This window comes from Dendrobates tinctorius, unplaced genomic scaffold (genome assembly GCF_039654945.1).
Source record: "Dendrobates tinctorius isolate UK_male_01 unplaced genomic scaffold, ASM3965494v1 ptg000036l, whole genome shotgun sequence".
In the NCBI taxonomy this organism is placed as follows: domain Eukaryota; kingdom Metazoa; phylum Chordata; class Amphibia; order Anura; family Dendrobatidae; genus Dendrobates; species Dendrobates tinctorius.
Window position 1 is genome coordinate 8972825 of NW_027361704.1, and position 21158 is coordinate 8993982.

At 43.4% G+C, this 21158-nt stretch overlaps 1 protein-coding gene across 5 annotated transcripts in view; it reads left to right on the forward strand.

Moving 5' to 3' along the window:
* Positions 1 to 20965, forward strand: part of RUFY1 (RUN and FYVE domain containing 1) — a 573324-nt gene extending 552359 nt beyond the window's left edge. For all 5 annotated transcript variants that reach the window (XM_073573702.1, XM_073573703.1, XM_073573706.1 and 2 more), the window contains 2 exons: positions 15590 to 15667; positions 20473 to 20965. In XM_073573702.1, coding sequence (XP_073429803.1) covers positions 15590 to 15667; positions 20473 to 20616 — 222 coding nt within the window. In that variant the 3' untranslated portion in view covers positions 20617 to 20965. The remainder of the gene's footprint in view (positions 1 to 15589; positions 15668 to 20472) is intronic.
* Positions 20966 to 21158: the final 193 nt, after the last annotated feature.

Here is a 21158-nt window from a genome sequence, read left to right on the forward strand (position 1 = left end):
AGTGCTAAAGCTGCTTTCCTTTCACTGGCATTGGCATACTTTTTGTTATGACTCATGTTGGCACAGGTAAAGGAGTCTATTTGGCAGTTATCTGGCAGTAAAGAAGGCGTCCTGGAGTATTGTAGAGTAAACAGATACTAATTGACCCTGTAATTGCCCAGCAGTAGTTATGAAGTGGTAGTGGCAAAATGGCCCTGTAGTTAGACACCGGCAGAGGAGCAAGGCAGCAGTAGTTATGGCGGTAGAGGCAAATTGGCCCTGTAATTAGACACCGGCAGAGGAGCAAGGCAGCAGTAGTTATGGCGGTAGAGGCAAATTGGCCCTGTAATTAGACACAGGCAGTGAACAGTCAGAGGAGCAAGGCAGCAGTACTTATGGCGGTAGAGGCAAATTGGCCCTGTAATTAGACACCGGCAGAGGAGCAAGGCAGCAGTAGTTATGGCGGTATTGGCAAATTGGCCCTGTAATTAGACACCGGCAGAGGAGCAAGGTAGCAGTAGTTATGGCGGTAGAGGCAAATTAGCCCTGTAATTAGACACCGGCAGAGGAGCAAGGCAGCAGTAGTTATGGCGGTAGAGGCAAATTAGCCCTGTAATTAGACACCGGCAGAGGAGCAAGGCAGCAGTAGTTATGGCGGTAGAGGCAAATTGGCCTTGTAATTAGACACCGGCAGTAAACAGGCAGATGACCAAAGCAGCAGTAGTTATGGCGATAGAGGCAAATTGGCCCTGTAATTAGACACTGGCAGAGGACAAAGGCAGCAGTAGTTATGGCAGTATAGGCAAATTGGCCCTGTAATTAGACACCGGCAGAGGACAAAGGCAGTAGTTATGGCGGTATAGGCAAATTGGTCCTGTAATTAGACACCGGCAGAGGAGCAAGGCAGCAGTAGTTATGGCGGTACAGGCAAATTGGTCCAGTAATTAGACACCGGCAGTAAACAGGCATAGGACCAAGGCAGCAGTAGTTATGGTGGTACAGGCAATGCCAAGCGTCCGCACAGCAAGTCGGCGTGAGGTAAATGACGCAATTTCACGAATGCAAGATGGCGTCGGCGAAATCTCGCGAGATTTCACCGACGTCGTTAACACCTCTTGCCATGTTAACCCTCAACACACCACACCGCCTCAACACACACTCCTCTCACCTTTCACCTCCACTCATGTCCACTCACTCTTTCACTCCACATACGTTCCTTTCTCTCACTCCGTTTCTCATACTCACACCGTCATCGTCGCTGCCCCGACATCTTCCTCCGCCGCCGCGATCCAGGATCCAGACGTTCTCCAGGCCGCCATGTTCTTGCGGGACGCCATCTTGGATTTCGTGAAATCCCGCGATATTCAAGATAGCGTCGCCGCAACAACATGTCGCTGGCGTGGACGACATCGGGATCCAAAAAGATGGCGTCGGCGAAATCTCGCGAGATTACGCCGACGCCATTTTGGATCCCGATGTCGCCCACGCCAGCGACATATTCTTGCGGGACGCCATCTTGGATGTCGTGAAGTCCCGCGATATTCAAGATGGCGTCGCCGCAACAACATGTCGCTGGCATGGGCGACATCGGGATCCAAAATGGCGTCGGCGTAATCTCGCGAGATTTCGCCGACGCCATCTTTTTGGATCCCGATGTCGTCCACGCCAGCGACATATTGTTGCGGCGACGCCATCTTGAATCTCGCGGGACTTCACGACATCCAAGATGGCGTCCCGCAAGAACATGTCGACGGCCTGGAGAACGTCTGGATCCTGGATCGCGGCGGCGGAGGAAGATGTCGGGGCAGCGACGATGACGGTGTGAGTATGAGAAACGGAGTGAGAGAAAGGAACGTATGTGGAGTGAAAGAGTGAGTGGACATGAGTGGAGGTGAAAGGTGAGAGGAGTGTGTGTTGAGGCGGTGTGGTGTGTTGAGGGTTAACATGTGCGTGTGTGTGTGGTGACGTCACCGGTTACAACTGGACGGAAGTTGTTACAACCGGAAGCTGGTTAGGGCATTTATTATTATAGATTCTTGAAGATCATGAGAATAGAGAAAGAAGGAATAATGTTCTGATAAAAGGCATTCCCGAATCAGTTGCAGCTGAAGCATTGTCTCCGACTTTGATAGAAATATTCAGTAAAATATTGTCTCAAGAGGATACACCACTCATTAAAAATAGTGAGAGCTCATAGGTTGTTGAGACCCAGACCTAAATCAGGAGAACCTCCACGAGATGTCATTTGCATATATTTTGAACTATCGCACTAAAGATTTAATACTGCAGTGGTCAAGGGAAGCAGAAAATGTCATATTTGAAGACTCACTGATCTTAATCTTCAAAGACCTAGCGGCATCGACGCTTTAACAAGAGACGCCTTTTGAAACCTTTTACAGAAGCCTTACGCCATAATCAGTGTCAGTATTGTTGGCTTTATCCCTTTTGCATTATTATAACATATAAAGGTAAGCAAATTCAAGCCAGGACCTCTGAGAATATCCTAGATGTGTGTAAAGAGCTGGGGATCACACTGGAAAAATATCCGGATTTGGAAGCATCTCACCTAACATCTTCGCTGAATCTTGTACCCCAGATAGCAACTTGAAACGTGGTCTAAACTGCATAAGCTCAATGATCCAGACACAAGGCAGCAAAACTCCATCTCATGTCACCAGATGATGAACATGGATGAATCGTTGGAGAGGAACTGGATTTGATTTGAATGCAGACAGACCATTCCCAGACCTGGTTACCTTCTAATGCTAGGACTGTCTGGATTCATGAATGCTCGGTTGCATCGTTATTGTTCCTGGTTGTTCCTATTTGTTTTCTTTTCTCCTCTACAGGCAGAGTTATGCTTAATTATGGCTTTTGGCCGTCTGACTCTTGTGCTCTTTTAATGCTCTGCATGTATCTGAACCTGGTCCTCAATAATTTGCCCAGTATCTCCCTCCCTGTGAGGCCGATCTGATATTCTCTTCGTATTTTTTAGCCGTGGAGGGACAGAAGGGATTGGACACACGGGATTGGAGAAAACTGATTAAATATGGAGCCCTTAGCGTTGGCATCATCACACCCCCATTAATGCTGTTTTATATCAAAATGTTTCATGTTAATGTTTACGGCACTTGTTTGGACTTATGTTTAATTGGTGTTAATGTAGTTTTTATGTTTCCCTGCCCTAATTTTCCTCCGATATTCCACTCACCCCTCCTCTTTCGGTCCAACTTGGGTGCAATACAAACTAATTGTCCGCACGCCTACTTTTTCTCTCATGGAGACTAAACAAGATATCCTCAAGTTAGCAAGCTTCAATGTGCACGGCTTAAATTCACCTATCCTGAGATCCCAGACACTGAATAGGTTTAGAAAGGAAAAATTTAACATTCTCCTCCTACAAGAAACAAATTTTCAACTTGAGAAACTTCCCTCTTTTGAAAGGGCGCACTATAACCGGTGGTACCATACTACTACTACCCCTCAGAGGGGCTCTTGAGGAGTGTCAATTGCATTTGATAAGAAAACTCCCTTTTTTCTAACTGATTCGTCGGTTGACACGGAAAGGAGATATATTTTCGTGAAAGGTCTATTGGCGGGAACTTTGGTTACAATCGGCAACCTATATGCCCCCAACAAAAAAACAAATCAAATGGATCACTTCCAAACTAAATCAGTTCCGCTCTTTCATAGAGGGCACACCAATTCTCGGAGGAGATCTTAACATACCCATGGACCCTATCTTAGATTCATCCACAAAGAAATTCCAGATCTCGTACCAAAATATTGTCAAGGTAAAAAAAATCACTCCATGCTCTCTCATTAGTAGATACCTGGAGACACTTGCATCCCTCCGATCTGGACTTTACTTACTTTTCTCATCCCCATAACTCTTACCACAGACTTGACTATGTTTTCCTCCCAAGGCCCTTATTACCTAAAATTCTGATGGGCAGAGATACTCCCCCCGATTCACTCTGATCATACAATATTATCAGTCTGCTTCTCAATCTCAAAATCTCACTCCACATTTCGTACATGGAAGCTAAACGACTCAATCTTAACCTCAGACCCTAACAAACAGAATTCGTAACACTTTTCTTGATTTTTTTTATTTTTCTTAAGAATAATGACGTCAGAAGTACCGTAAGCTTCCAGTTTGTGTGGGAGGCCCACAAAGCAGTATTTAGAGGTGAACTGATATCCATAGCTTCCTACCTCGACAAGCAACGCAAAAAGATAAAACACGACCTCTACAAAGAAATAGCCAGATTAGAAACACAACATAAAAGATCTCTATTGCATCAAAGCCTGGAGGCACTGACAGCCAAGCGCTTACAATTAAAAGATTTGCTCAATAAGCAGTCAGCAAAATATTACCTCAATTGGAGGAATCATATGTTTGTACATGGCGATAAAACCTCCAGACTTCTGATGTTACGAATTAAAATAAGGCAAGCCAGAACATTCATTCACTCCTTGAAAACTACTAGTGGGCAAAGCACATGGGATCTAAATTTAATATCATCGGAATTTTTAAAGTATTACGCAAACCTTTATAATCTACAACCAGATGAAACCGAATCAGATAAGATAAGGAAACGTCGGAAAATTCAGTCTTTTTTTTTTTTTTTTAATCTAGTCTTCATCTGCCTAAACTTACATTAGAACAACAAAAGACTTTGGGCGAGGTCCGATCCACTCTGTCAAATAATCCTACCGGGAGAACCCCAGGACCCAATGGTTTCTCTAGCTCATATAAACTTTCTCTGAGACACTCGAACCCCACTTCTTCAAATTATGTAATGAAGTACTCCAAGGTAAGCCTTTCCCCCCTCAAACTTTGGAACCCCATATATCCCTTATACATAAGGAGGGCAGAGATCCAGAACTCTGTTGTAACTATAGACCGATTTCCCTCCTGAATGTGGATCTCAAAATGTATCCTAGTATGCTCGCCAGACCAAACAGGCTTCATTAAAGTTAGGAAGGGTAAGGAAAACGCTTGGCGAGTTCTCCATTTAATAAAATATTCTAACCTTCACAAACTTCCATTAGTGCTCTTGGTTACCGATGCGGAGAAAGTATTTGACAGAGTGGACTGGATCTTCCTTCAGGAAACCCTAAATTTTTAACTTCCCTCCCATAATAACGGAGGCCGTATTTCAGATGTGCTCCCACCCATCAGCTAAAATAAAGATTAATAATTCCCTTTACAAGTCGTTTATGATCCACAACAGTACAAGGCAGGGGTGCCCTCTCTCGTCATTGCTTTTTATAACGGTGATGGAAGTGCAATCATATGATCCCTTTAAAAACATGAAACTTTAACAAATTGAGGTAAAAAAACACCTCCCTAGTGCAATAACACATTTGACAAACTCTGTACAATAATAGCCTACGATAGCCCTACACTAGCCTGCTATCCCTTGCTGACAGTGGAGGTTGGCACCCTAAAAGATACGATTTGGGCCCCCACTCCGCGGCGGCTGTCCCAGACTCGCCCTAAATGACCCATATAAACTACAGGTGGGAAAACAATAAGCAAATAAAAGATGAAAAAGATAGTGCTTAATATAATACACAGGCTATTAATGTACAATATATAAAAGACATGTAAACATAGAGAAACCTCTTGTATAACCAATAGATAGTGGCAGTCTTGTCTTTTTGGGTATTAATAGACTACAGAAAACATAGATTCCAAATGCATTATCAGAGCCAAAAACAATCTCTCTGCAGTAAATCAGACAAGCACAGACAAGAAGTAAAAAATAGCGTAGTTCAATAAAGGAACATCAGAATTATATCCATATTGGTTCCCATTGAAGGCAATGAATGATATCAATTGCCAGAAAAAATCAAAGAAACAGCTGGGGGTTAACCTAAACTTAGCTTCCAGCCTCTCTAGACAAGATTGCTACTATCTACTGGTAGCTTATGGAATCTATATTTTCTTTGGTCTATTAATACCCCAAAAGACAAGACTTGCTACTATCTATTGGTTATACAAGAGGTTTCTCTGTTTACATGTAATAGCCTGTCTTTTATATATTGTACATTAATAATAATAAATTTTATTTCTATAGCGCCGACATATTCCGCAGCACTTTACATTTCAGAGCGGACTTGTACAGACAATAGACATTACAGCATAACAATAATCACAGATCATAACAGATACCAAGAGGAATGAGGGCCCTGCTCGCAAGCTTACAATCTATGAGGAAAAAAGGGGAGACACGAAAGGTGGGTGGTAACAGTTGCCCTGATTGTATGGACCAGCCATAATGTTAAGTGTGTAACAGTACGGATGCAGAGGGCTAATGGATGCATAAAGCATGTGGGAACATGATGTGAGGAACCTGGTTATGGTAAAAACTTTTGGCTCTGCCACATAGGGATAGATTAGGTTAATGTGTTGAGGCGGTAGGCCATTCTGAATAAATGAGTTTTCAGGGCACGCTTAAAATTGTGGGGATTGGGGACTAATCGTATTGACCTGGGAAGTGCATTTCAAAGAATTGGCGCAGCACATGTCTAGTCTTGGAGACGGGAGTGGGAGGTTCTGATTATTGAGGATGCTAACCTCAGGTCATCAGCCAAACGGAGGGCGCTGGTAGGATGGTATACTGAAACAAGGGAGGAGATGTAGGGTGGTGCAGAGCCATGAAGAGCTTTGTGGGTGAGGGTAATAAGTTTGTACTGGATTCTGGAGTGGATGGGTAGCCAGTGTAATGACTGCCACAAGGTAGAGGCATCGGTGTAACAATTGGCGAGGAATATGATCCTGGCAGCAGCATTCAAGACAGATTGGAGGGGGGAGAGTTTGGTAAGAGGGAGACCGATTAGAAGGGAGTTACAATAGTCGAGACGAGAATGAATAAGAGAAACAGAGTTTTTGCGGAGTCAAAAGTAAGAAAAGGTCGAATTCTAGAAATGTTTTTGAGGTGCAGATAACAAGAGCGAGCCAGTGATCGTATGTGGGGGACAAAGGAAAGCACGGAGTCAAGTATGACCCCAAGACAGCAGGCATGTTGCTGGGGAGTAATAGTGGAACCACACACGGAAATGGCAATGTCTGGTATAGGTACATTAGTAGCGGGAGGAAACACAAGGAGTTCAGTCTTTGACAGGTTCAGTTTCAGATATAGTGAGGACATGTTGTTAGACACAGCGTTTTGACAATTGCTGGTGTTTTCTAGAAAGGCAGGCATGATGTCAGGAGAAGAAGCATATAATTGGGTGTCGTCAGCATAGAGATGGTACTGTAAACCAAATCTACTGATTGTTTGACCAATAGGGGCAGTATACAAAGAAGAGGAGGGGGCCTAGGACTGATCCTTGAGGAACCCCAACAGTAAGGGGAAGATGAGAGGAGGAGCCAGCAAAAGATACAGTAAAGGAGCGGTCAGAGAGAGAGGAGAAGAACCAGGAGAGAACGGGGTCCTTGAGGCCAATGGAATGGAGCATAGTGAGGAGGAGCTGATGATCCACAGTGTCGAATGCTGCAGAGAGATCCAAGAGAATTAGCATGGAGTAATGACCATTTGATTTAGCTGTTAGTAGATCATTAGAGACTCTAGTGAGGGCAGTTTCAGTAGAGTGTAAAGAGCGGAAACCGGATTGGAGAGGGTCGAGAAGAGAGTTATCAAAGAGATGGCGGATAAGACGGGAGTGGACCAGGCATTCCAGGAGTTTAGAGATGAAGGGAAGATTAGAGACAGGTCTATAGTTAGCGGCACAGTTTTGGTCGAGGGATGGTTTTTGAAGTAGTGGATGTTTGACGTCATGCTTAAATGAGGAGGGAAAGATACCAGAAGAGAGAGAGAGGTTAAATATTTTAGTTAGGTGAGGGGTGACAGCAGGGGAAAAGGGCTGGAGTAGATGTGACGGAAATGGGTCACTGGTGCAAGTGACTGGGCGAGAAGATGCAAGGAGCCTGCTTACTTCTGTGACTGGTTCAAAATCAGACAGTGAGATAGATGCTGTGGGTGAGGGAGGACAGTGGATGGCAAGAGGTGATTGGGAGATAATTTCCTGTCGGATCTGGTCAATTTTTTCTTTGAAGTAATTGGCCAGATCGTCAGCTCGAAGCTCCGTGGTTGGGGCCTGTACTCTTGGGTTGAGTAGAGAATGAAAAGTGTCAGAGACGTTTAGGGTTATTGGACAGTGAAGTGTGATGAGGGTGTTGAAATAGGTTTGTTTTGAGAGGTGAAGGGCAGTGTTGTATGTTCGAAGTATAAACTTATAATGGATGAAATCTTCGGGTAGGTTGGATTTTCTCCACAGACGTTCGGCGCACCTGGAGCACCGCTGCAGGAAACGTGTTTGAAGGGTGTGCCAGGGTTGTCGCCGTCTGTGTTGTGGTGTTCTATGTATAGGAGGAGCAAATTCATCCAGGGCACTTTGAAGTGTTTCATTGTAATGCTTCAATGCAGAATCAGGACATAAGAGGGAGGAGATAGGGGCCAATGAAGACTGCAAGTTCTTCATAAGTTTCTGGGTGTTAATGGCCTGTATGTTTCTATAAATATGGACAGTGGGGGTGACCTGAGCAGCCTAGCAGTTCTTGATAAAGAATGAAAAAAACTTGTGGTCAGAGAGCGGGAGAGGGGAGTTGACAAAATCATCCACTGCACAAAGCCGAGAGAAGACCAAGTCGAGGGAGTTTCCGTCTTCATGCGTTGGAGAATTAGTAAGCTGCAAAAGGCCAAATGAGGTGGTTAGAGATAAAAGGTGAGTAGCAGATGGGGAGAGGGGAAGAGCAATGGGGATGTTGAAATCGCCCATGATGAGGATAGGGATGTCACAGGAGAGAAAATGTGGAAGCCAAGTGGCAAAATGATCCAGGAACTGATGGGAGGGGCAGGGAGGACGATATACCACTGCCACTCGTATGGAGAATGGGGTGTAGAGTCTAACAGTCTCCCTTCCTTCTTTCAGTGGTCACGTGGTACCGCTCATTAAACTCCATGAATATGCGCATATTCATGAGTTTAATGAGCGGTACCACGTGACCGCTAAAGGAAGGAAGGGAGACCGTGGGAGAAGCAGCAGGGGGGAGCTGCAGAGACCGCGCCAGGAGGGGGTAAGTATATCCAATATTCACCTGTCCCCGGTCCATCGCTGCTTGCTGCTGTCTGCTGCGTCCTCTGTCAGTGACGTTTAGGCAGCAGAGAGCGCAATGACGTGGTTAGTGCACGCTGTGCCCTCTGCTGCCTGAACAGTCACTGACAGGATGCGGCAGACAGCAGCAATGGACCGGGGACAGGTGAATATCTCAGGTGCTGGGTCCTGAGCCAGCAGTGACACCGGCACCTGGCTCCCATAGCGCACCAGTGTCTCAACCTGCTCATGATCTGACACCTGGTCCCCAGCGACGAGATGTGAGTATGCCATTTTTTTTTTTTTGCAGCAGCATATGGGGCATAATCTATGGAGCATTTTATGGGGGTATAATCTATGGAGCATTTTATGGGGGGCATAATCTATGGAGCATCTTATGGGGGCATAATCTATGGAGCATTTTATGGGGGGTATAATCTATGGAGCATCTTATGGGGGCATAATCTATGGAACATCTTATGGGGGCATAATGTATGAAGGATCTTATGGAGCATCTTATGGGGGCATAATCTATGGAGAATCTTATGGCGCATAATCTATGGAGCATCTTATCAGGGCATACTGTAATCTATGGAGCATTTTATGGGGGCATACTGTAAACTATGGAGCATCTTATGGGGCCATACTGTAATCTATGGAGCATCTTATGGGGGCATAATCTATGGAGCATTTTATCGGGGCATAATCTATGGAGCATTTTATGGGGGCATGATCTATGTAGCATCTTATGGGGCCATAGCCTTTATGGAGCAGCATATGCAACATATTATTCTATGGAGCATCTTATGGAGCCATTATTATCTTTTGTGCAGCATTATATGGGGTGTATTTTGTATGGCGCATCTTATGGGGCCATCATGAACTGTACAGAGCATTATATGGGGCTCCTGATTCAATATGGATATTCAAAAACATTTAATCTACTGATGTCTCAATTAATTGTACTTTTATTGGTATCTATTTTTATTTTTGAAATTTACCAGTAGCTGCTGCATTTTCCACCCTAGGCTTATACGCGAGTCAATAAGTTTTCCTAGTTTTTTGTGGCAAAATTAGGGGGGTCGGCTTATACACGAGTATATACGGTACCTATTTCAAATGCTTCTTGTAGCTATACCCAAAACTTTTCTAACTCAAATCAACCGCTCATTTCTGATTATATATGGAATATGCATCGCCCTATGCTTAATTGCCACACAATCCCACTGCCTAGAGGACATGGTGGTATGGGAGCCCCCAATATCCATACTTATTATTTGGCCACAGTGCTATCAAGCACTGTTGAAAGGGTGAGGAAAGCAAGGGAGAAGCCCTGGCTCTCCATAGAGAACCACATGTCCCCAATATAACTAAGATCTATCATTTTATCTCCTGACCCACCACATAAAATTGCAATTCCAAATCTTCTCACGCAAGTGGCTGTCAAATGTTGGAAGTCTGTAGCACCCTACTTCTCCCCATCTCTCTCACCTTTAAGCCGGGTATCGCACGTCATGACCCCTGGACAATTGAAGTCTACACCAACTGACAAATCACCCTTATTAGATCAGTTATCTGAAGAAGGAACCTTCATGTCCTTTCATGAGTTGAAGGGGCTACCTACTTTGTCTAATTATACCTTTATCCATTATGAAGCCCTCAAGATAACGTTACGCCAAGTCATGATTCACGGGGATCTAGTGCGACTGCCCACCACTTATGAATTACTATGCTCAAACAAAGCCTCCAAAAAAGGTACTCTTGGTTCTTTATAACGCCCTGCTTATGAGAGCTGTGCCCCTGAAAAGAGCATATTTGTTGAGATGGGAAAAGGATCTGGGACATACTTTTACTGACTCCCAAACTAAACTCATCTACAAAAACACATATGGCCCTTAACAATGTGTTAGAGCCCAAGAAAACTACAAAATAATAACCCATTGGTATACAATGCCTCTCCTTATGCATAAGTGGTTTCCTACCACTTCAGATGTGTGTTGGAGATGTGAAATGGAAGGAGGTTCTTATTTTCATGTTTGGTGGTCCTTCTGGAACATTGTATCTCTTACACTAGACAATGTGCTACATATATGTTTAAAATCAAAACTGGAACATGGTTTCTTAAATCTTCCAATAGTTCCGAACAACAATAATATCTCTAGATTAGTCGCCTTTATTATAACCGCTAGTAAACTCCTGATCCCCACGTTGTGGCGCTCCTCTAACATCTAATATATAAAGCTCAAAGTGTGTGTGTATGTATGTGTGTGTGTATGTCCGGGATAGGCATCCGCACCGTCGCAGCTTCAGCCACAAAATTTGGCACAGTCGCACGTCTGGACCCCGAGAGCGTCCTAAGCTATGTTGTGAGGCGAAATTTTAACCCCGTGCGTTCCAATTCACCAAACAATTTTGCCCCTATCTACATACTGGGGGAAAAAGTGTGTGCGTGTCAAGCCCCGTCCCTCATTATGATGTCATAATGCCCCTATTTGCATACTGGGGAAGCAGTGTGTGCGTATCAAGCCCCGCCTATCATTATGATGTCACAATGGTTGCCATGGCGACGCTGATGTCATAGGTTGCAAGCCCCGCCGCCGCTCATTATGATGTCATAATGGTTGACTATGGAATGGAGGATGTGTGATGAGTATATGGGCACCGGACTATGGGATGGAGGATATGTATGACAGGTATATGGGCACGGAACTATGGGATGGAGGATATGTATGACGGGTATATGGGCACAGGACCATGGGATGGAGGATATGTATGACGGGTATATGGGCACGGGACTATGGGATGGCGGATGTGTGATGGGTATATGGGCACTGGACTATGGGATGGAGGATATGTTTGACGGGTATATGGGCACGGGACTATGGGATGGCGGATATGTATATGGGCACGGGACTATGGGATGGAGGATGTGTGATGGGTATATGGGCACTGGACTATAGGATGGAGGATATGTATGATGGGTATATGGGCACAGGACTATGAGATGGCAGATATGTATGATGGGTATATGGGCACGAGACTATGGGATGGAGGGACATGTATGATGGGTATATGGGCATGGGACTATGAGATGAAGGATGTGTGATGGGTATATGGACACTCGACTATGGGATGGAGAATATGTATGATGGGTATATAGGCATGGGACTATGGGATGGAGGATGTGTGATGGGTATATGGGCACTCGACTATGGGATGGAGGATATGTATGATGGGTATATGGGACAGGCCTATGGGATCGTGGATATGTATGATGGGTATATTGGCACGGGACTATGGGATGGAGGATAATTATAATTTTCTATAACTAACCACAGTTAGTTACTATGCCCGGGCAGCGCCGGGCTCTTCAGCTAGTTCCAAATAAAAATCAGCTGATCCTTAAGATCGACCAATTGTACTATACAGAAGAGTTGGCAGCACTCTCTATACATAACTATGCCTCCTTTTTGTGTGTGTGGAGTCCCTGGGTAGTTTATAGGAATTCTGATAAATTTATAATTTTGTGTGTACCTGACATCTCATAATGATTCTAGACATCATTGACCTTACATCGGACTGTCTCCTGCCTTTTCCCATCTTTCACCTGGCTATCTTCATACCACCCTTCTTGTTCTGTCTACCCACTCTGTATTCTCCTATTCTTGTTTCTGAATTATTTCACCAATCTGTGATTTTTGTTTTTTGACTACATGATTCTACAGTTCTATAACTGTCTGTTGCTAAAAATAGTAAATAAGAATCATTTTTATTCTGTTTTAATTATACAGCGGTTATTGTGGTTTATTATTAAGGTAAACTAACTACGGTAATGTCTTTTTTATTAAGACCTTTAGTGGCATTCGAAGACTTTTGTATCAGTGTTTACCTCTTGTATTCAACATTGAATTTGTATCTCGTTACCGATTTGATTCTGATTCATAATAAATAAAACATTGATAACAAACAAGACAACAAACCTGCCAAGAAAGTGCCATCAACTAAAACTCTCAGCTCGTGCAAGGAGAGCTTTAATCAGAGAGGCAGCATCTCTATCATACCTCCAAAGGTAACCCTGGAGGAGCTGCAGAGACCGGAGTAAGCCGTACACACCATAGAGATTTCATTGATGGAAGAGTGGCTACAAAAAAAGCCTTTACTTTTACACACAAAAATCGTAAGGCTCGTTTTGAGTTGAGAAGCATGATGGTGCCATCATCATTCTGTGGGGATGTTTTTCAGCAGCAGAGACAGAAAAAAAGGTCCGAGTCAAGGGGAAAATTGATGGTGCAAAATACATGGGTATTCTGGAGCAAAACCTGTTTGTCAGTGTTTTGAGACTGGGACAGAAGTTCACCTTCCAGCAAGACAATGACTCAAAGCATGCTGCTAAAGCAACACTCGAGGGGATTAAGGGGAAACATGTCAATATTTTGTAGTGGACTAACCAAAACCCAGACCTTAATCCTATTGAGAATCTGTGGCCAGACTTGAAGATTGCTGTTCATTAGAGGAAACCATCTAACTAGAAGGAACTGGATAGGTTTTTTTTCAGGGATGGATAAAAATCCCAGTGCTCAGATGTGGAAAGCTCAGAGACTTATCTACAGCGACTTACAGCTGTAGTTGCCACAAATGGAGACTCTAGAAAGTACTGACTTTAGGGGGTGAATAGTTATGCACGCTGAAGTTTTCAGTTATTTTGACCTATTTGTGTTTTTGTTCACAATAAAAAGAAAACCAAATATTCACAGTTGTAGGAACAGATGCAAAACCTCAAAACAACCAGTGAACGTTCAGGTTGTGACTGTAGGTCATATGTTATGAATGCGTCACCGAGGAGGAAAAAACCTAAACAAGCTAAGCCCCAGAAAAACCAGAGAGGTTGGTAACTATGCAGATTGTAGATCCCTGATCCTAACCACACAACTAGCAGCAGCCGTGAAGCGTACCTACGATGAACCTAGATGCCTCGTCACGGCCGGAGGACTAAATAAGCCTAAAGCAAGAAAAGGGGAAAACTAACTGCCCCAGAGCAGACCCCAAAGGAATAGACAGCCCCCACACATGTATTGACGGTGAAACAAGATGAAAACACAAACACAGGCAGGAAAATAGGCTGAGCAAACGATGGGGCCCAAACTAACTAGAAAGGAAAGACACTGTCTGCAATCTTCCCAAAACCCTACTAAATAATGTCCAACACTTCTGATAACAAAATTAACCCTGAAGTCACTAGACTTCTCCCACTATATCAGCACTCTGAAATATTCTGAGACAGAGCAAAAAGAGGCCAATCTAATAAGGGACAAAAAGCAAATTGGCAAATACAGATAAATAAGAGTGGAAATTCAGCACGGGTAGCTGGCTGACCACACAAAAAACTGAATAGAACAACAAAATCAAGTGTGAATATTAGCAGAAAAACTTAGCTTGAGCTGACTGGAACAGAGCTGAGAACCAAGACCTGACAAGCAGAAGGAGTCGCCAGCACCAGAGTAGGGCGTCGGCTGTCTTAAATCCAATCTGAGATTCCTGAGGTCCAATCTTCATCCTCATTATCAGGTGGCAGATCTCTACTGATTAAATCAGCCTCACTACCTCCTGTTACCACCAGAGGGAGCCTGGAAGGAGAACTCACAACTGGTAGACCAGAAAATGAACTCACAACAGTCATAGGAAGCTGAATAAAGTGATACCTTGATATCTTTGATCTTGTTGTCCAATTCCAATGAAAACCAAATTGTTCCTATATGTAAACAAGCTGTTAAGAACTGGGGGTCAGACACTGATCTGCATGAGAATCTGCCTCTAGAGCTTGTTTTAATTAACAAGTGTGAGACATGTAATGACTGATATTATGCTCTCCTGATCTCACTGCAGAGCTGTGCGTGATTATAACTGACACAGACAACATTAAACACATCTGCAGGTATACACTCCGTTCTTCAGCTTCCATCTCACAGGCACACAGTTTTGAAATACAGCAGAGCTGTGAGCTGCAGCAAACCTATCTGTAATGAGACATGACCTACATGCCCATATAGATGACATTGGAGGGTTGATCCTACTGACAGATTCCCTTTAGTGTGCAGAATAGACTTCACTCTATTTGCTGCCTCAAAATTATGTAACTTGCTTGCACCTGATGAACATAATTTTCTGAGTATAACAAAAAATAGCCTATATTAGAGGACATCATTTTTAGTGTTTTAGTTTATTCAGAAGTTGAAAACCATTTCTCATTAACACAAAACATAAGCTTGAGAAGACCTCTGTCTGCATTCATCTTTCCATAGGACATGTCTGTTTTCCTCTAACAGGATTCTGATTAGCATAGAATCCATGATGCCTCTTCATAGTATAATGGAGAGAGAGAAGTGCTCTTGCAGTATTAGAGAGAAGCATTGTATATTAGTGCTATACATGGTTGATTATTCTCTTTGCAGAGCTATATAATACTGGTGTGTGTAGACATTAATTTTATTATTGTTTTTTAAAGGGCCATACATGGCTAAAGGATGATGAAGCAACAGGCTGCAAACAATGTAACAAAGAGTTCTCTATTTCAAGACGAAAGGTGAACTTTTTTTTTCTTATACATTTTAACAATATACCGTATTTTTCGCTTTATAAGACGCACTTTTGTTCCCCCAAACTTTTTGGGGAAAGTGGGGAGTGCGTCTTATAAAGCGAATCTGTGTGCTGCTGTGCTATAGAGTGGGGGGCGGCTCTGGCATGGAGTCAGGGGGCTGGGATGGGCTGGATGGGGGCTGCAGAGACAGCGGGAGGTCCTGTGCTCCCGCTCATTAGGTTCATGTAATATTCACTGCACCCGCTGTCCATCACCGAGTTGGTAGACAGGGGAGCGGTGCATATTACATGTGCCTGCATTCTCCCCCCATCACTATAGACACTTACTGATGATCGCTCCTGCTCCCAGCTTCCCCATGGCTTTCCTGTGTCCAGTCTGCGATCATCCTCCTCCTGCAGGGCGAGCGGCAGCAGCAGCTCATTCAGGCAGCTCATCGCTTCAGGACTTTGCATGATGTGACCATAGGACCTGCGGTCACATGACTCCCAGTGTGCACTGCGAGTCACATGACCGCAGCTGAGCAGCTCCTATTGGTCACATCATGGAAGGTCCTGTAGCTACAATGAGCTGCCTGAATGAGTAGCAGCTGCGTGCGCCCTGCAGGAGGAGGATGACCGCAGACTCAGCACAGGTAAGCCATGGGGGAGCTGGGAGCAGGAGCGATCATCAATAGGTGAGTTAACTGTTTATTATTTTAGCATGTGCTTGCCAGCAGGGGGGAAATATAGGGACGGGGGCCATGTGTGACAGCAGGGGGAAATATAGGGATGGGGGGACAATGTGTGCCAGCAGGGGGGAATATAGAGGATGGGAGGGGGCAATATGTGCCAGCAGTGGGGAATATATGGAGGGGGGGACAATGTGTGCCAGCAGGGGGGAATATATGGAGGGGGGGACAATGTGTGCCAGCAGGGGGGAATATATGGAGGGGGGACAATGTGTGCCAGCATGGGGGATTATAGGACCGGGGGGGACAATGTGTGCCAGCAGGGGGGATTATAGGACCGGGGGGGACAATGTGTGCCAGCAGGGGGATTATAGGACCGGGGGGACAATGTGTGCCAGCAGGGGGGAACATAGGGACGGGGGGGCTGTGTGAATGCCAGCAGGGGGGAATATAGGGATGGGGGGACAATGTGTGCCAGCAGGGGGAATATAGGGACGGGGGGCGGTGTGCGTACCAGCAGGGAGGCATATAGAGAGAGGGGGGCCATGTGAGTGCCAGCAGGGGGGCATATAGTGACCGGGGGTGCCATATCCAGGATAGGATGGGGGGCTATGTGCCAGCACAAGGGGGCCATGTGCCAGGATGGGGGACATATATATGATTTGTAGGATGGACACTGGCATTATAAGACACACCTCCATTAAACATAAAAAAAAAAAAACATTTTTTGTCTTTTTCTTCTCCAAATTTGGGGGTGCGTCTTATAATCAGGTGCGTCTTATAAAGCGAAAAATACGGTACTTTTTTTCACCTGTATCACTGGCAACTAATGCTAGCATATAAGTAAGGAAATACTGCACTACTTGGCTATATAGGTGCTTGTGTAGAGTCCCACCACCATACACAGTAATGAATTAATCTGGCACTCAGAAGTTAATAATGAAAATAGTTATTCATGTCATCTAAAGTAGTATAATATAAAATATTGTGCCGTTTCATTCTCAATGACCTTCATCAAACATACACTGATGTTAGGTGGAGCAGTGACAGCTGTATGAAGTCAGGCAAGTGTGCGCTTTGAATAGAGCGACAGCCGTTGCTAGTAGATGTGTGCTTGAAGTTCATGGAGACCAAAATGTCACGTTTTTTATCTATTATTACTATCCATGACTGAAATAAATATTTTTTTCTTTATCTGCTAATGAGTGCTAGGTTCATTCAGTACTATTAATACTAACCGTTATAATAAACAATCCCAGCGAAAAACGTTGTGCGATTTCATTGTAAATATGCATGTATTGTAGTGTGAATGTATTAAAATACTTACCAATTCCCATCGTCTCTCATTCACAGAGCAATTTTTATCCTTCTCTGAACCATGTCACCACAATTCAGACTAGATGGCTCACACAGCATTTTCTGTTTGGATCGGAAGTCACTTTCTAAATGTAAGCCTGGATGTGAATTTCATAGACTTTCACAGGGAAAGCAACAACTATAGGTCAACAAAAAGATGCTTTGTGAATGGAGTAGTCTAATTGGCAGTCATGTGGTTCAAAAAGGGATAGAATCATTGCTGGGAACGGGAGAAGAGAGCGATTGGTAAGTATTTACCGTATATACTCGAGTATAAGACTAGTTTTTCAGCTATTTTGTGCTGAAAACACCCCCCCCTCAACTGATACTTGAGTGAGGTGTCCAAAACCTAGAGAGGGGAAGGGGCAGCAGTGGAGCAGCGGGTCACAGGAGGCTGCTGCAGCTAACTCCTGTTCCTGCTGCTAAAGAGAAATGAATATTCACTGCGCTGGCAAAGAATATTAATTTCTCTGTAATAGCACGCACAGCGTCAGCTGCAGCAGCCGACTCCTGCAGCTACTGGGCAGTCACGTGTGCCGCTACTTAGGAGCTTATGAATATTCACCTCTCGTCACTTCCATGGGAGTGGAGAGAGGTGAATATTCATTACTCTTAAGTATCTGCACATGTGACCGCTCGTTGGCTGACACTATGCGTGCTACTTAATACTCACTGCCCTCCACGAGCGGTGAGTGTTTCGGCAGCTGTCCTCTGCTTGTGAGCAGCACATGACATCCCTGCCATGCGCTGCTTACAAGCATAAAGCAGCAGCTGGCACCGGAACAAGACGCTGCAAAGGAGCGCAGGAAGGCAAGTGTGATGGTTTATTTTTTTATGTTTTTTGATGGGAGTCAATCATACCAGGATAAAAATGGGATCATGCATTCACGGATAGGGAGGGGGCCAGGCATACCAGGATAGGGATGAGGAGCCTGGCATAACAGGATAGGGATGAGGAGCCCGTGCATACCAGGATGTGGATGAGAAGCCTGGCATACCAAGATAGGGATGAGGAGCCCATGCATACCAAGATAGGGATGAGGAGCCTGGCATACCAGGATAGGGATGAGGAGCCCGTGCATACCAGGATGTGGATGAGGGGACAATGCATACCAGGCTTATACTCAAGTCTAAAAGTTTTCCTAGTTTTTTTTAGGTAAAATTAGGTCCTTGGCTTATACTCGAGCATATACGGTAATTACATCCATATTACTATATATTATATGGACATATTAATAAGGGATTAGGAAATAACACTTTTTGTTGGGTGTGTTTCTTTAACCTTTTAATATATATAGCTAATAAACATTGTGGAAAACTAGCTATAAAAAGTGGTTTTAAAACTTAACCTTTACTGTTAAGTTCAATAAAAAGAGGCACACACCTCTCTAAAAACAAGTGTGAATATTCCAAAACACCATGTAAATAAAGCCAATGAAAAAGGCTCCCTGCTTGGGAAACCTAGCTTATAAGCAACTTCATAAACCCCCTACTTAGGAAATTCAAATGGAAGAGTTTTATGTCTTCCTATACAACAGTTAATTCACTCAAAATTTCCTGTTTAAAGGGGAAGTTATTTTATGCAACCACTTTTTCTAGCTAGTTTTGCATTTATCTTGTGGTATTTATGGTGAACAGGATTCATAAGGAATACTCTGGTTAATTTTCTAATAAACATTGTGGCCCTGATTCTTCAAGCCCTGCTTTGTTCATGCCGATCTTTATGAGGTGTTGCATTGGAGTCAGATGCTCATGATTCATTAAAACGAACAAGTATGATTCTGACCCCAAAACTGCTGGCATAAGGGACACTAACGCTCATCATAAATGTGACAAACTGGGTTTTCCATGCCAACATCCCACTTGCTTTGTTAGAGCTGGGTGAAACTGGTGTGAGAATGCCAAAGGTCACAAAATGTTATCATCGCTTAGTGTTGCTCCATAATTTTGTGACTTTTCAAAGTTTTTTAACTCCTGAATTCTGGCATAAAAGCTTTGATGGAATCGGGCCTTCTGTTTTCATATAAATATTGTATTGATGAATGCACAAATAATGATTGTTACTTTAGTATCCTATTGCTTTCCTTTTTGGGTTCTGCTGACATATTTTTCAACACTGTGCTGAATTTGTCGACAGCGGTACCCAACAGGCCACATTATGATACCCATTAACTTCCCCCTAGGTGTTCATCATTTTGACATCCTTATTGAGCTGCTGCACTGTTTCTTCCATGAAAGGTGTCAGTCTTTGCTAGCGGCTCCGATATGAGAATCAGCAGAAGTGTTCATGCTGACATCATAAACATTGGCATGAGATTAGGAAAAAACATGGCTGTTTTTGCAAAGAGATTGCTGTTCATTCCTATACCATTCATTGCAATACCAAACAAAGTCCTTTGGCAAAATGATGCTCATTTGCAAATTTTGGCTTTGATAGTAATTCACCACAATGGCCACATGTGATATTGTAATGTGTCAAAATCAGCAGTAATCTGCAATTGCATCTTTCCATTCCCTAAGGTAAGTAAATTTTAAAGGGGTACTATCAGCATTTCTGAATGTTTCATATAAGTAATATAAACAGAAAACTGAGACTCGCAAAAACTGCTTGATGATATTGTCGTTACATTATGCAAGCTCTTGAAGTGTCATTGACAACCATGATGAGACATTATGAGACCATGATATATAAGTGATCTTGATGAATGACATCAGTAGTAATGGTAGTTTATGATACATGTTTACATTTCTTCTTTACTTTTTTTAGCATCATTGTCGAAACTGTGGAGATATATTTTGCAACACCTGCTCAAGTAATGAACTTTCTTTGCCATCATATCCTAAGCCTGTCCGTGTATGTGACACATGCCACAATTTATTGCTGCAGAGATGTTCCTCTAACTGCTCTTGAGGTCTCAATCTTTAAAGTGTCAGTGCAAAATCTTACTGAATTTTTGTTTAAAAATTATTTTTGCTCGTTACATATGTGTGATCATTATTGTTATGTTCACTAAGTAATCATCAACATACATTTCTATCTAAGTAAACATTTAGCCAATGTATCACACCCAGCATCTGTACTAAAAGGAAAAGCCTGTACTATTTTTGTGACTATTTTCTGGAATTTCTATGTGAAACATATAAAGGAAATGTGCCTTGTTTTTACAATACTACACTTTTATTAATTCATGCAGATCATGTTTGCTACAAATCATTATTTGATACCACAGAGTAAAAATATATATGCATTTGATTATTGACCAATGTTTGTTTGATTCTTATTTTTTCACAAATTTTCTCTTTACTCTCTCCAAGTGTTCAACATTTAATAACAACCGAGACATGGTTAGATGAAAGCTATGACTGGGCAGGTATCTTACAGGGTTACAGTCTGTTTAGAAAGGATTGTAAAAAATCAGAGAGGAGGAGGGCTTTGTCTTTATTTAAAGTCTT